Raw genomic sequence first — 17,216 nt, forward strand, 5'->3', positions numbered from 1 at the left:
CAGCAATATTTCTTGCAAATGGCTAAATTGATTTGAACAAAAGTTGGCACATTTGGGCTATGGCCCAACTTAGAAGTTATTAGCTTTTGGAAGGTCAAGGTCACAGCAAGGTCACTAAAATAAAAAAACAATATCTTTTAACATGGGGACCGATTTTTCACCCTATTTTTGCTCTATAACTCAGTCAAAAATTTTCGGATTCCGAGTAAACTTGGTGGACATATGTAGAATATTATTCCTAATTGTCCTGCCAGACATGGTCAGTGTCCATTGATAACAACGGACATACGGGCAATTTATTTTTCTCAAAGCCGAATATGATCAACGCTGCGTGGCGAAGGTATGTGCCCCCCAGTGGCACAGCGGTATGTCTGCCGACTTACAACGCTAAAAACAGGGTTTCGATACCCGTGGTGGGCAGAGCACAGATAGCCCTTGTGTAGCTTTGTGCATAATTAAAAACAAACAAGCGAAGGTATGCGCCCTATTGAGTGCCCTCTAGTTTCCTTAAGTAATACTTGCTGCTTATATTTTCGATAAATACAATTCAGTTACTTAAAAAAAAAACATTAAATACAGGTCTACAGTTAAAAGGAAAACAATTTCGAAATTTAATGAATCTTAATTTGATGAGTTTGTTTTGTTAAAATGTTCAGAAAACGTATAAAAGAAAAATACACTTTCGGAAAATTAAATTGAAATTCACTTAATCTTATAGAGTTGCTTCCGGTTCTACTCTTTGAGTTTCACAGAGTCTCGGTTAAACTCCATACAAAAACTTACAACAAATGGTGATATATTTTTTAAAAAAGGTATTTTATTTTATTTCCAATTAATTTGTTAATTTGTAAAGACCTTACATTACTGAAATATTAGTAAGTTCTTCTAAGAACTTAATTTTTTTTTCTTTTTGTTATAAAATTATCCAATTATATTCAAACGGAAATGTTGTGGCTATGTTTGAAAAGATTACAATAACCTACAGTAAGTAATTCGATTTCTTCGGTGTTTGTCAGTTGTAACCTACTCAGTGCTTTTCGGTAAATCGAGTCTTTCTGCTGTTTTTCTGATAGTTTGTTCTTCGTTTGTACTTTTATCACTGCAATTTTGAGAAAGCTCCTGTATTCTTTAGTTTCAATCATTTTTGATGCTTTTTTTTTGGATTATAAATTTCAAATTTATTTTCCAGCACTTAATGATTATGTATTTTACTTATTCCACAATTACCGTAAGTTATTGGTTTTCAAATCATGATAATTGTCAATAACTGGCAACGAATTGGTTTCATATCAGATATATTAATTTATTAAATACTTTTATCAAATATGACATTAGTGTTTGCATGCTACTTTGATATTATACATGCTATGTAATAATTTGTTGATTTGTTGTAAAGTTGAATCTTTACTTTAATCTGTATTTTTTGATAGAACAATTAGAATTGCTAGAAATCACTTTCTTTGTGGTTTCTATATTTTTTAAATGTCCAGATACATTTGCCTGATACTGTATATATATGTGTGTGTGTGTGTGTTCCCATTGAAGCTCTTAATCACATACTTTATGTAACAAATTATGTAGACTTCGATATTCGAATCAATTCATTAGTAAAAACGGAATGGACGTCTAGTAGAATGAGGATGCCGGACGTACCTAGTGGTTAATGTACCGGATGTGAATCCGAAGGTCCATGGTTCTTATCCTGTTGCCTCAAGAATGCGCTCCATAATTTAGAGCCAAGGGTGCATTATAAGAGTGGCGGTTAAATGCCACTATTCGATAGGAGTAGCCCAGGAGTTGGCGGTGGGTGTTGTTGATTTACTGATTTCTCTTTAGTCTATCAGTTCAAAATGAGGAATGGCTAGAGCAGAAAGCTCTTGTACAGCTTTGCGCGAATTTTCAAAAATCAACCAACCAACACTATGGAGAATAAGACAATCATAATATAATCTATTTTTGAAAAAAGAACAATTATAAAAATATTTTGCTGAATGATCGCAGATTGGCTCTGGGGTAGAACTCTTATTTCGGAACTGAATAGCTGGGTTCGAACCCGCACTACACCAGAAAATATTCCCCACACTTTAAGCTGTGGGTGAATTATAAGAGTGACAGTCAATCCCTTAACATAAGTGGTAGGATGCTTTTGGCTGACTGCCTTTCTTTTAGTCAGTAATTCAAAATAAGGCAGCAGATAGCTTTAGTAACTTTGGCATAAATACAAACCGCAAATAGGTCTAAAATTTCTAATAAAAAAACAACCAAAGTGCACAAATTTTTTCCAGATTCCAGTCGTCTATTTCGGATTAAAAATTGGTGGCGTGAAAAATGACATTTCAAATCAATTTTTGGTTTCCCACAAGTCCCCGTCCAAGATGCCTATTTTTCAATATTACAACTTCATTTGCGCTGGATGATGAGAGACAAAAGATCTTATGAAACACTATTTACGTGTACGGTGTAATAATTTTAAAGTTTTAAAGGCCGAAAGCGGGTAAATCCTAATCCTATTGGTTTTAGTACTTTGTTTTCTTGTCACGCCGAAAAAAAATTTTCAATTGTTCTGAATAAACAAGGAATGATTACATATTTTTAGAACCTGGCTGATGACCTTTCGACAGCTTATTATTAAATATCCATTGAGAATACGGTTGAAAACTTATGCTATTTGTTGTTGAATTTCTAAACAGGTAATCACCAGGTTTAGGAAAAAAAATAAGTTACACAAGCAAACAAACAAAAAGAAATATTAATGAAACATAATGATACTATTAAGTTTTCATTGTCTGTATAGACGTTTCAGCATTTGAAACCTCCTATAAAAATCTCTGTGGAGTGTTTGGTAAAGTATTCTAAAACTTTAAGAGATTCCAAAGTGAAGAAGTATTAGAGATTTCTAGAAAGAGGCTAATTATGTTGATACTCGATCACCCATCTCGGTTAAATAGAAACTCTGAAGCAATGTTGCCATAGCTCGTAGGAAACCTTGAATAAGTCCCTCCCAAACGGAACACAAAATATTTAATCTGTTCTCTCTCTCTTGGATGATCTTTCAAGATTGGTATTTACTATACGTTAGGAGGATGCAAGCCTTTCACTATTTCAGATTTTCGAGTTTGCTCACACTTTCCTCGTTAAAAGCTACTAGACGTACATTAAAAGTCTGATACATGTAGCATCCAAGTACAGAGGAATCACAATACAAGAAATCCAATAACCCAAACGATTTTATATAATCCTGATAGAAAGCTTTTATTGAATACGTTTGGTGAAATGTGTAGAAAAAATAAATACTTTTTTTTGGTTTTAAGCATTTTTCTTCTCCTCCATATTCGGTAAAAGTAATAAGAAAAATCTCATTTCTTGAAATATATTTGGAATTAATAAACAAAGAAACAAACATAGGAAAGAACAACGAGCATTTAGTGGTGCATCGCTTTGGCTAAAAAAAAAACCTTAAAAGTGATTGTTCATTGGGTTAGCAAATCTAAATGGCGTACAGTTGGATAGCTATTATCCAGCTATAAAATTTTATGAAAATACTTATATTCCTTAGAGTGCAGGCAGAGCTTCTTATCTGACAGGGTAGAAATACCATGCACTGATAATACGACTCTTTCAAAGCGACATGGATTTCTATCAATAGCTGGCAAAACCACATTATAGCATTTCACGTGCATGGTTGACTTTGATAACGTTTATTTATTTTCTTCGTTGTCGCCATTTGTTGTATGTTACGGCGTTTATCTTTGTGCAATATCAACATTTATCGATTTAGTATTCTAAGTTTTTGAATAAATGTCAACGTTAGAACTCACTGAAACTTCTAGAGTATAAGAATTTTATTATACCCCTTGAACATTTTTATTTTTTGGAAATACTCAAATTATTCTCAACTCTTGCAAAAAGACATACCATAATATACTTTTTGAGATGTTTAAATACAATCCGTCAGTTGTAAAATATCGTTCTATATATTACATGTTTTACTTGAGAAATGTTTTTACAATAAATCATGTAAGACATTTTTTGAAACACCTAGATGGTTAAGGCGATCATAACATGTTGTTTTATATAACGCACGTCCTACTTGAGAAAAACAGTCATACAATGAGACGTACTTCAAGAAACATTTTGAGACATCTAGGTTACATATGTAATAAAAGCTTTTTAAGAAAAGAACATCTTAGATTAGTATAGTTTTCAACCACACCGAGATATGTAAACATTGATTAGTACAGCTTTCAACCATACCGGGGTATGTAAACATTGACTAGTATAATAGCTTTCAACCACACCGAGATATGTGAACATTTATTCATATAATAGCTTTCAACCACACCGAAGTATGTAAACATGCATTAGTATAATAGCTTTCAACCACACCAAGAAATTTAACCATTTATTATTGTAGCTTTCATCCACACCGAGATATGTAAACATTCATTAGTGTAGCTTTCAACCACACTGAGATATGTAAACCTTGATTTGTATAATAGCTTTCAACCACACTGAGATATGTAAACATTGATCGGTATAGTTTTCGAAAACACTAAAATATGTAAACATTGATTCGTGTAATAGCTTTTAACCACACCAAGATATGTAAATATTCATTAGTATAGCTTTCAACTACACCGAGAAATGTAAACATTGATTAGTACAGCTTTCATCCACACTAAGATATGTGAATATTTATTAGTGTAGCTTTCATCCATACCGAGATATGTAAATATTGATTAGTACAGCTTTCAACCACACCAAAATATGTAAACATTGATTTGTATAATAGCTTTCAACCACACTGAGATATGTGAATATTGATTCATGTCAGATATAAAAGACTGTTTAGTGTAGGTATTCTTATTAATTTATTTATTTTGTATTTGTAATTCATTGATGTCGAGGCTATGTAGATTTCTAGAAGGCCTAAGTGATAGATGTATAAATAGCTGCGACCAGAGGAGCTGAAACAGAGTAAAAGTAAAGTCACGTGAAAGACAAGTTCAGTCAAAGAAAAGTTATATAACGTGAAGTTAATCATCGTGGGAATGAATGGCCTAAAGGTTGATATATTAGAGTGAGATTAATAGTTTGAAAGAAATGAAGATAACAATTTGTCTTATCAAAGGGTGTGTCTAAGCTAATTGAATCCGCCTGTGTGGATTTTGCCGAAAAGGCAAACAATTATTGGAAGTACCAAGAGCAGACGATTATTGGAAGTTCAAGATAAAACTGTGGTAACTCACGCGACAGCGTAAACGAATTATACACAGACATTATTGCGGTTAAAATAGAGAAAAATAGTTCAGCTTGTCAACTGAATTCTAAAGCAATTAAATAGGACTAAAGGAACTTTTTGACAAGAAGAAAAGTACTGTATAGTGTTTAAGATACAACTATGATCTCCGTAGTGTAAAGAATTTGTGTACATACGTTTAACTCTTTCCGAATATATTTATTATTTTAGAAACAAGTGGAGTACGTGCTGTTCGTTTATTGTCGAATTTGTCGTCAACAAGTCACAAACACCTACTATAAAAGAATTCTTAGCCCAACATACCCATATACTTAAATTACTATATATGCTAAAAAAAGTTTCCACAATTCGTATAATAGCTTTCAACGACACTGAGATATGTAAATATTGGTTAGTATAGTGTAATGCACCGAAATCTGAGCGTGTTATCCTATATTCTGTTTCGAATAACTTAGATATGTTGCTTTGAAACATGAAAAGTAGAAACAAGTCATTAATAAAATTACACTTAAGAACTGGAACAGGCCAGATACTGATTCACGCAGTTTATTATTGTTACATAGCACAGCCTAATATGAGAAGGTCTTTCATTAGTTCAAGAGAGATGAAGAACATGTCTATGGACTCAACCAAGGGGCTACACGTCCGTCACACTGATTAGTGAGTCAAAACCACACAACTAATGTAAAAGAAACAACAACAAAAAACAAACTTTGGGGCAAAACATTTTTTTCGTGATATTTATGATTAATAAGATCGTTAGTATAAATTGAGCTTTTGACCTCTTTTTTTTTTCGTAAACTAAATCAAAGAGCAAGAGTAACTAAAAATTATTTTTTATTGTTGTTTAAACTTGTAAATAATTTTATTTTCAACTGTTAAAAGTCTGAGCAAAGTGAAATATTTACAGAAATAGAAATTTAAAAAAAATTCAACATAATATGTGTTTCCACCGGGTAGCTAAAGAAGCCTATAAAAAGAGTTGTGTTGAAGTAGAATTTCGTCTCTGTTTACTGTTATTATTACTATTTTACTTTAGATAACCGTGGTTAGCGTGTCGGGCTGCGGGAAGTACAGCGTAAGGTTCGAGACGTGATACCGCCGAACACACTTCGCACTTGCAGCTGTGAGCATGTTATATAAGTTATAGTCAATTTCCTTAATCCATTTATTATATTTGTAGATGGAGCAAAAGTTTTAATTTAGACTTTACACGTTACGTAAAGCGTCTGTTTTTATTACTGTTCTACGAAATTATTTTGTTATTTCATAGAAAGGTAGCATATTAAAATAATACGCATCCAAATTTACAAGACTGACTTTATCGATCCTAAGTCTGTTGGGTTTCTCTAATTCTAGATTCTACTTTTGTAATTATAGAACATACATACATAGAATTATATCTAGGAAATTTATTACATAAAATATGCAAATAACACCTTTAACGTTTCAGACAGAAATAACATGTACGACTTTTTTTGGATTACTTAAATAGTAAACATAAAAGCATAAGATTTACTTTTGTTCATTTTTTCACTCTGCGATTACTGTAATTTATTTTCTAGATTATAACTGTTTGCTTCAGTGCAAAGCTACATACCGAGCTATATACGTTCCGTCCATCACGGGGAATCGAACCCCGAATTTTAGCGTTGTAATTCCAACAGGGGAACAGTTTATAAATGAATCGAGCATTTTCGCCATGGTTATCAGATAAAGCAAATAAATAAATATATCACTGACATAAAATATTGTCTATTGGGTTGCACCTTGGGACTATTTATAATTGTCCAATGGTATTTAATGTAATGTGACTGACATGAGTAATTAAATCCTTTTATATTATTAGTGTCGGGATTCTATCTTTTGTAAGGCTGATTTATCAGAGTTCGGTGCTTCTTATTCGTACAGCAAGAGCTGGTGACACAATAATGATTATTATAACACGTGTACAGCAAGAGCTGGTGACATAAGAGTAATTATAATAATAAGTGTACAGCAAGACTGGTGACACAAGAATGATTATAATAGCATGTGTACAACAAGAACTGGTGACACAAGAATGATTATAATAACACGTGTACACCAAGAGCTGGTGACACAAGAATGATTATAATAACATGGGTACAGCAAGAGCTGGTGACACAAGAATGATTATAATAACGTGGGTACAACAAGAGCTTGTGACACAAGAATGATTATACTAACATGTGTACAGCAAGAGCTGGTGACACGAGAACAATTATAATAACATGTGTACACCAAGAGCTGGTGACACAAGAATGATTATAATAACATGTGTACACCAAGAGCTGGTGCACAAGAATGATTATAATACCATGAGTACAACAAGAGCTGGTGATATAAGAATGATTATAATAACACGCGTACAAAAAGAGCTGGTGGCAGAAAAATGATTATAATAACGTGGGTACAACAAGAGCTGGTAACACAAGAATGATTATAATAACATGTGTACAGCAAGAGCTTGTGACACAAGAATGATTATACTAACATGTGTACAGCCTCTTGTTGTACACATGTTATTATAATCATTCTTGTGTCACCAGCTCTTCTGGTAACAAAAGAATGATTATAATAACATGTGTACAGCAAGAGCTTGTGACACAAGAATGATTATACTAACATGTGTACAACAAGAGATGGTGGCAGAAAAATGATTATAATAACATGTGTACACCAAGAGCTGGTGATATAAGAATGATTATTATAACATGTGTACACCAAGAGCTGGTGACACAAGAATGATTATAACATGGGTACACCAAGAGCTGGTGACACAAGAATGACTATAATAACATGTGTACAAAAGAGCTGGTGACATAAGAATGATTATAATAACATGTGTACACCAAGAGCTGGTGACAGAAGAATGATTATAATAACATGTGTACACCAAGAGCTGGTGACACAAGAATGATTATAATAACATGTGTACACCAAGAGCTGGTGGCAGAAGAATGATTATAATAACATGTGCAGAAATTAGAATCATTTCCTTTATGTTGATCGCAACTCGCCATAAACAGATCTAAGATAAACATTGAATTTGGCAACTTATCCTGTACTGGGTTGTGTTACGAACCAATAGGCTACTAACGTTAAGTAGAGAAACATATTACAACAGGCCAGTCAACCACTTTGTATTTCTCCGTCAACTTTATAGTATTTGGATATTTATTTTCATGTTCTGTAACATTCAAATTTCGTTTGGTAAGAAAACTTAAGTAACGTGATTCCACCGTTGCCTGAAGAATTGCGTGTTTCTAAATTTTCAATAAGATTCTAACCAAATTTTATGCAAGACATGGCAAATTCTTTCATTCAAGATCGATTAGATGTGTATGTCAAGAACTTAACAATGTAATTTCACGCACCTCTATATTTCAAATTGTACTTTAACTTCGTATAGTAATTATGTGCACGCATACCTTACCACGTGTGTGTGTGTGTGTAAATTTCACGCATACGGATGCAGTATTAAGTATGACAAAACACTAATGAGGCAAATTATAGTATAGAAGGTCTGTAGAAAATTGGCAAGATAAATATTTCAAATACAGAAAAAATATCCAGTCTACAATAATGTTGGTATAGGGATATTGTGTAACTAGCACACTAGCAGGTTAACTATACATTCCAGAACTTGCCTTCAATACTATGACATAAAGATATGCGCGTGCTCGAACACATCTATGGAATAGTTCTGAAACTATATTTTTTTAAATACATACACTTGAGATTAAAGTTTGAAATTTTAATTTTTCTAAGAAGCAAAAACATAATATTTAGTATTCGGCTGCAATATTGTTATGTACAAAACAAAATTAACATCAGTAAGGATAACACAATTTTGTATAGATGTAAAAATAACTTTATTGATCCATTTGGCACATATAACATACAAATATTAATGTATTAAAACCAATAACCAATTTCTGTACATCAATCCTATATCCGTATGTTTTTACATGCAGTTCAAGGGACAAAAGTATCGTTATAGTCCCGGTTACCTTCACCAAATCTTATTAAAAAGTAATTAAAAAAGATTTATATTAAAGCATTTGTAATTAAAAATATAAATAATTAAAATTATATCACTATAAAGAAAATCACACCGATAAAACCGTCATTTTCCAAACATCTTATGTGAGTGTTAAAATATCCATTAAAACAAGAAAGTGAAGTGAATTTCTCAGCCTTCTTGACTACAAAATTGTTTACTTAAAAGAAAGTCTTACAACACAATTAATAGTCGGTTGCTGACGAATATACAAAGACCATGTTTATTAATTATCTTTTCACAAAATGACCATAATACACAATTAAATTTTTGAACCAAGAAGTAATAAAAATAAAAATCCGATCACAACATAGTTTAGAGAAAGTCTTGCTACATAAGTGTTTATAGCAGTGTAACTTAATTAACATGGGCCACCGCACCAATTATGAATGCAATTAGGAACTAGAAAGTTTGGTTTTATGATAAGATAGGACCACTCAGTAGCGATGTCCTAGAGTTTCAGAATTATTATACATATAGGATAATAAGAAATGTACTTCATCGCTCTTAAGAATTCTGAGAGTCTCATCCTTTCATCTTAAAAGCTGAATCTGACCATTCTTTTTATCACCCTTAATAAAATAAGTCTTGACCTTTCTGCTTAATAAAATAAATCTTGACCTTTCTGTTCGAATGTACTTCAACTGAAATTTGATCTTTCTGTTTGACCAAGCATAAATAAATTGTTTTCTGCTTAAACAAGAATTATTTGAAAGCCTGGATTTTATACATGACCAGATATATATATATAGTCTGACCTTTCTATCCTCAAACTAAACTGTTCATGAAAATATAATGTGGCTATATGACTATTTGAACAACGTACACAGTTACAGAATGCTTCATAACCAGATATATATATAGTCTGACCTTTCTATCCTCAAACTAAACTGTTCATGAAAATATAATGTGGCTATATGACTATTTGAACAACCTACACAGTTACAGAATGCTTCGTAAAGTCCATCTGATTATTAAAACGCTTTCTGGTAATTGTATTAGTTATAAAAATGTCAGTGTTACAAAATAACTTTTTCAGATTTTTTTTAACCAGCAGATATTTTTCCACTTCTGAACTGTTAATGAGACAAAAATATCTTAACAAAAAGTTAAAATTTCTGTTTTTCATTTCTCTAAGAATTTAGTGGTACTAATTTACCTCAATAAAGCAGCAGTAGCAAGTCAATTAAGTTCACCAAGCTAATACTAGATTAATGGGTTTGCTCACCTACAGTAACCTGTAATAAGTTAAACAATTCCAGGCTCTTACCAAAGACTAATACACCTCACAAATTTAATCATTTTACATCAGATTTATAAACTGTCACAAATACTTTTCTGGTGAAATTAACATTAAAAAACATGATTTTTTTCTAATCTATATTTGAAATATTTTCAAAGGTAATCTGATTGTGTGACTGTATGTACACATGTGAGCCACCACATTCAATGATTATTAATTTTATCTAATTATCCAATAAAGCCATTCAGAGAACATGCACCGATACAAAAGATTAGAACAATGAGAAGAATACGTTCTGCAGTCTATACTATTACAGACATATTACTTATTATGACTCAATAAAGACTTCTAACTGCATACTTGACTGACTGTTCAGGTATGGCTGAATGAACACTCCAGGTTAACTTTACTGAATAACCTGTGTAGTGTTTTACAGAGCACTGTTTTGTAACCATCATTCTGCAGACAGGCGTTGGTCTATAACAACCACCTCATTTTAAATAAATAATAAGCTGATAAAAATTATGTTGAATTAATTAAATGATAAAATATGTCAAAAGGAGATGTTATTGTTTTTACTACAGCACTGTTTTTCAATCACCGTGCTAAAGTTATGGGTTGGAGGGCCTCAAACGTTTTTATTCATATCAAGGTAGCCTCAGAGTAAATGAGTTTGGGAACCACTGGTCTAGAGAGCATTTTGGCTAGGTTCTGATGAAAACTGTTATGAGGAAGATGAAATGTCTCACAAACTCCAGTAACCAAGAATCTTGTCAACTGAAATGCTTATTATCTTTCTCACTATATCAGTCAAATGTTTTTCCATAACTGGTGTTTACAGCCATCAGAAAGTTCACTCTTACCCATGGTCTAAAGCATCCAATGGATTCATCTGTTCATAGTAATATAGAATTACTAATGACCTACTTAAACCAGATTTCATTGTTACTCTTAATCAAATCTTAAACTATACATTCCTTTTTCTTAATTTAATCGTTTTAATATAATTAAAATTTTCAACATTATTTTTTTGTTTTTATAGTTGATAGCAGATTTTGCAATAAATTCTATTTAATCAAAGCAGGGTTGTTCATTAATTTTGTTTTTTCCAAAGGAATCCTACATATATAAACTTACCAAGTTGGAAATTGAAACAAAATACTTATCAGTATATTAAAGAGTAACAAGGTAATATTTATATAACTGTGATTATTATTTTTTCAACAACAAGAAACAAAATATAGCATCAAGGTTTCTTGGGAATAGTTGACATAGTAAATAGTCAAATATTTATAGCTATCAATCATACAAGTCATTATTATTTACATTAAACATATTTTTTGTAAAAAAAGATTAAATTACGAGTAAAATAAATAAAATAAACATATATATATAACCTTATACTTTCCTATGGTTCGATAACAAAACAATGAGAGTATATACCCCGTCTGGCTGGTTTGTTTATTATATTTTATTCAAAGCTACAAGAGTGTTACAAGCTGTATTTAATTTTGAAGTGACAGAAAGCAACTAGCTAGTCAAACCAACTCATGGGCTATTCTTCTCAGACCAAAGTAATAGCTGATTTTCACTATTATAATCCACCCATGGCTCCAAAGTGCAATTTTAATTTTGTGGTAATCGAGTGCAAACCACAGAACTTCAGCTCCACAGTTTGGCACCCTGACCTCTGGGCAGTGCTTATCCACTTCATCTGGTCAAAAGAGCTTACAGAAAATTTTAAGTAAACACCTTCAAATGGTAATATGAAATAAATAAATACTTATCAGGGTGGTTACATTCTTTACTAATTTACAGGTGAAATTGGAAATCTCAACTTGAACAGCACCTGATGGGTTAATGGTCAGTTCAGAGACTATAGGGTTCATGTATAGCCATCCCTAATCTTGAACTACTGACCAAATAAAAGACAGAGCTTGCAGCTTACACAGCTAGATGAGTTTTGTCCCACTCTTTGAACTAAATAACAACTTAAGAATATACTTACTTAGATTAAAATCATCTTGAGATTTGACAACCTTTTTTCAAATTCCCTGATTTCTCTAGGTTTTACAAGACACCCTGTATATATATTTGAATTACTTCTCATGTTTAAGTCCTTCACAGATAATTTTATCATTATCATATCTGGCTCAGTGAAAAGAGAATAAATAAACTATTACATGCTTTTATTTAAGACATGTATAGCCAAATCATGGACATGAAAAATAATTTACAAGTTGTCAGTATGGTAACAAAGATAAAGAGTAATTAATTATCATGGATATTTGGGTGTAATCTGTTAAGAATATATTACATGAAACCCATGATGCCAAGCATGGTTTATAAATGTAATCCACAAAGTGCAAAAATGTAGAGTAGAATAAATCCATTGCACTGTCATATGCCATAGCTGAAATTTCTACTAATTTTACCTTTCTATAAATAGTCAACAATAGATCTGTATTCAGGTATATTCATATAATTTCTAAACTTCGTGAAGGTGTTATGAATGTAGTTGTGAAATTCATGTTATATGACCATCAAAAAGTCATAAATATATGTTAATCCTTTTACTTAGGTAAAGTTTATATACAGCAACAAATAGAAACTAATATCAAGTAGCTAGGCCTACATCTGTCTCCATTTATTGGGTGTGGGGTAAGCCCATCTCAAGGAGTGATACAGATACTTGTATCAACTGGGAGTTTTCTTCACTGTCTGCTTTATTAGAAACAGTCAGCGATGTATGTAGTTTAAGGTAATGGGATTCCACACTTGGACCCTTTGTCTGATTTGAAAGAGTGATATATCATAATTCTAGCTGTCCTTGCTATATGTAAACTAGTTTGGAAAACTTCTCTCCACCCAAGCAGCAAATTAAAGTCACGATGGAATTTGAAAATTGAGCCAATCGGTGACAAACACAGCTATTATTGTGAACAAAGATATGTTTTATTTGTTCACTTGTGTCTGTTTGTTTTTCCTTTTCTGTCTGCATATGATTTATTCTTTGCACAACATTTCTTGAATCTGGTTATGCAGATACTTTAAGCTTATCTGTTGGACATCAATGTACCTGAATACCATAAATGCATGGTTACTTCAAATAACACTTGAACAAAAAGTGTCAATTTCTACACTCATGCAAATACTTCATCTAGAAGTGAAAACAATTTGTTCATTTATTATTAATGGGATATTTTACTTTAGAGTATCACTGTTCAGTAACAAATAACCAGAATACTGTGCTTAATTCATTCATATTTTAGCACTATAGGTGCTAATATCTGAAACATTGAACGACTGTCTTGATTAAAGTAACTAGAACTTGAAGCAGGATCAGTGATTACATGTAGAAATCAGAATAACCTTGATACAAGACAAACATATTAAAAACAATACCAAATACACATTTTCTTTTTTTAAAAAACAAGAATTTTATGAAGCTTTGCTTCATAAGGACACCACAGTTTTGTTCAATTTCAAAATACCTACGACTCTTTCAAACATAATGAAAGTTACAAAAGATGACTAGTCATGTTCCGTGAAGGTGCATAACATACAGGAATAATGATGTTGATGATAATTACTGTATCATGCAAATAACATTTCATAAGCAAGAAAACATCACATTAATATTTAATATATGTGGATCACTTATTTGGATTCACTGAAAATTGAAATTAACATGTGTTGTTCTACCACACCATATAAATATTACATAAAAATTAAGTCTTGTAGTAGCAATCTATTTGCAGTACTGAACCTAAGTCAAATAACTGTTGTGAATAATTTTGATTATTTATTTATTTATTATTTATTTCATTTGTGATATTTATAACAGATAACACATAGTTTATGTACTAATAACTATTGAGAAAACAGTGAAAACTAGAATCTGAAATTAATGTAAAATAATTTGAAAAGCTCATTGGTAGTAATTTAAACATTCCATTATTATATGTTTAAACTTCCCTTGAAGAAATCTGAAATTATTGTAAAATAATTTGAAAAACTCATTGGTAGTAATTTAAGCATTCCATTACTATATGTTTAAATTTCCCTTGAAGAAATCTGAAATTATTGTAAAATAATTTGAAAAACTCATTGGTAGTAATTTAAACATTCCAATATTATATGTTTAAACTTCCCTTGAAGAAATCTGAATACCTTTGAGAAAAAAAGAAAGAGGTTTGTTAGTCAAAACAAAAGAATTTTAACTTTGAACAACCAACATACAACTTCAAGCTTATATTTCAGATGAATGAATGACAGCACACGTAAATACCTCAGTTTAAACAAGACATCACACGATTACCATACCTTAAACTATGTGAATTATTATATCTCCTCATGTATATGTATATATATAATATCTCAAGCATTCATTCCATTGTTTACAAGTTACACTCATTTTGTTCCACAAACTTCCTGTCATTTAATGTTGCAGACACAAATACCCAAGACCAATTCTCAAAATTCAATACAGCTATTGAAAAACAAATGTGTGTTTATTATTGAATCTCGACATTTATGAGTCTGTACATTAGCAAATACATTACTTTTTCCTGAATAAAATTTCCTGATCTAATCATAAATGTAACATCAAGTGTAAATATTAATCCATATTATCATCTAAGAACAAATTTTCTGCTCTCATTTGTGTATAAGTTATTATGCGTAATATTTGTCACTGCAAAAATGTAGATTTTTTAAATCTTATGAAGTACCTTGCCACTTCTGAATGATATGTTAGAAAAACATGAAGGAGATTTTAACATTTCATCCCTATCTTTCGTATTGATACTCCTTTATACACAAAATAACTTACTCAGCAATAGGGTAGACTCATCCGTTACACTAGTTGTTCTTCGATGTTAAATATATATATATCTATACCTATTACTGATTTTATTATTTACAACTGAGTCTTCATGTTACAGCACCAGTTGAAATGTGTAGGAACAGTTCAAGACTCGGAACTATTGTGATTTTCATTGTCCGAACGATATGAATTAGCACTGATGGGATCTTTACTTGTGGTATTTCCTCGATTTTTATCACCTTGGTGTTTGGTTGTAGACTTTGAAGCTTTATTTTCAGAAACATTTTGTGGTTGAACCTTCTGAAGGCGTGCACGTACAATTTTTAGGTGACGTTGAATGTAATCTTCTTTTGGAGCTAGGCTGGCTGCCTGTTGGAGACAGAGTTCACCCACCACAAGTTGTCCACGCTCCACGTACACCACACATAAGTTGTGTTTGGCCTGAATGTTGTTAGGATCCATCTGAAGAATTCTGGTGTAACACTGATTATACATAAAAAATCTAAAGCTTAATGGAAATAATAATAACAATAATGATATCTACAAGTAGATTCATTTAATGTAAAATCGTGTTCTAACAACAGTAATTTCATTGTAATAAAATTAGAAACATCAATCTATCAGTTAAACTGAATAATAATGCTACAACTTTGTTTTCTCTTTTTTTCTACAGAACTGCATCAATATTTTACCAACAAAATTTTGTTAGTACAGTGCAAAAGATATTAAACCTATACACATGAAAAATATATATTTTTGACTCAAAGCTCAATATAGAATTGCCTTGTACTCAACCTAGCTACATATCAGCTTATAACATTAAGCTAAATAATTTATCCAATGATTTCTACTTTCTCTATAGAATTTATCCATTACTAGAGATACCAGACATCTCAGAGAAACTGAGATCATGCTTGTTGGTTGGTTGTTTGGTGCTTTATGGTGCAAAGCATGTCAATAAAAGATTTATACATAATTAAAAAGACCTATAGTGTGTAAAAAATTAAAAATACAATCTAACCATTACCAATAACACTGTCCAATGTCAGGGGTAAACTCTTAGAAAACATGTGTCTAAAATGGTGCCGCCTCTCACGGTCGTAACGATGGCATGACAGTAAAATGTGGGCTATTGTGACTTGAGTGTCAAAATGGCTACACATCGGTGGGTCAATACCTGACAAAAGAAAATGAAGGGTTAAAAAACTATGACCAATGCGTAGCCTTGCCAGGACTACTTCCTCCTTCCGATCCTTACAGAAACAAGACGGCCAAAGAGCAACAGAAGGTTTGATCTTGAAAAGCTTGTTATAGCATTGCTCACCCCAAGTCGACTGCCAACTGGCATGAAGCCGCGCCTTGAAGACAGGACCGTAGTCCATGTATGGAACAGGCATGGCCGTGATGGCACCAGAGCAGACGGACTTAGCTGAGGTGTCAGCAAGCTCATTCCCGTAAATACCGACATGGCCAGGGATCCAGAAAAACTGGATGGAAATAGAAGACAGAGAAAAGTGGGCCAATCAGTGTTGAATATCGACGAGAACAGGGTGAGAACTAACATTAAGCGGTTCCAGCACCAGTAGAGAGCTAAGACAATCAGTGTAAATAGTACAATTACTGTACTGCATAGCTTCTACATGATCCAGGACAAGAGAAATAGCATACAACCCGGCAGTGAACACAGAAACTGTAGAGGGGATCCTTTTTTGAGCAATTACCGAGCCACAGCACACCATGGCAGAACCTACAGAGTCACCCGATTTCAAACCATCCGTGTAAATAGGGAGAAAAGAATGGC

General features: G+C 32.2%; 1 protein-coding gene across 1 annotated transcript in view; it reads right to left on the bottom strand.

The window, feature by feature from the left end:
• Positions 1–15,383: 15,383 nt before the first annotated feature.
• Positions 15,384–17,216, bottom strand: part of LOC106466417 (transmembrane and TPR repeat-containing protein CG4050-like) — a 44,296-nt gene continuing 42,463 nt past the window's right edge. Inside the window, exon 20 of the mRNA XM_022395110.1 lies at positions 15,384–15,898. Within this exon, the coding sequence (XP_022250818.1) occupies positions 15,560–15,898 (339 nt within the window). The 3' untranslated portion in view covers positions 15,384–15,559. The remainder of the gene's footprint in view (positions 15,899–17,216) is intronic.

The sequence above is a fragment of the Limulus polyphemus genome, unplaced genomic scaffold (assembly GCF_000517525.1).
Source record: "Limulus polyphemus unplaced genomic scaffold, Limulus_polyphemus-2.1.2 Scaffold74, whole genome shotgun sequence".
Classification (NCBI taxonomy): Eukaryota; Metazoa; Arthropoda; class Merostomata; order Xiphosura; family Limulidae; genus Limulus; species Limulus polyphemus.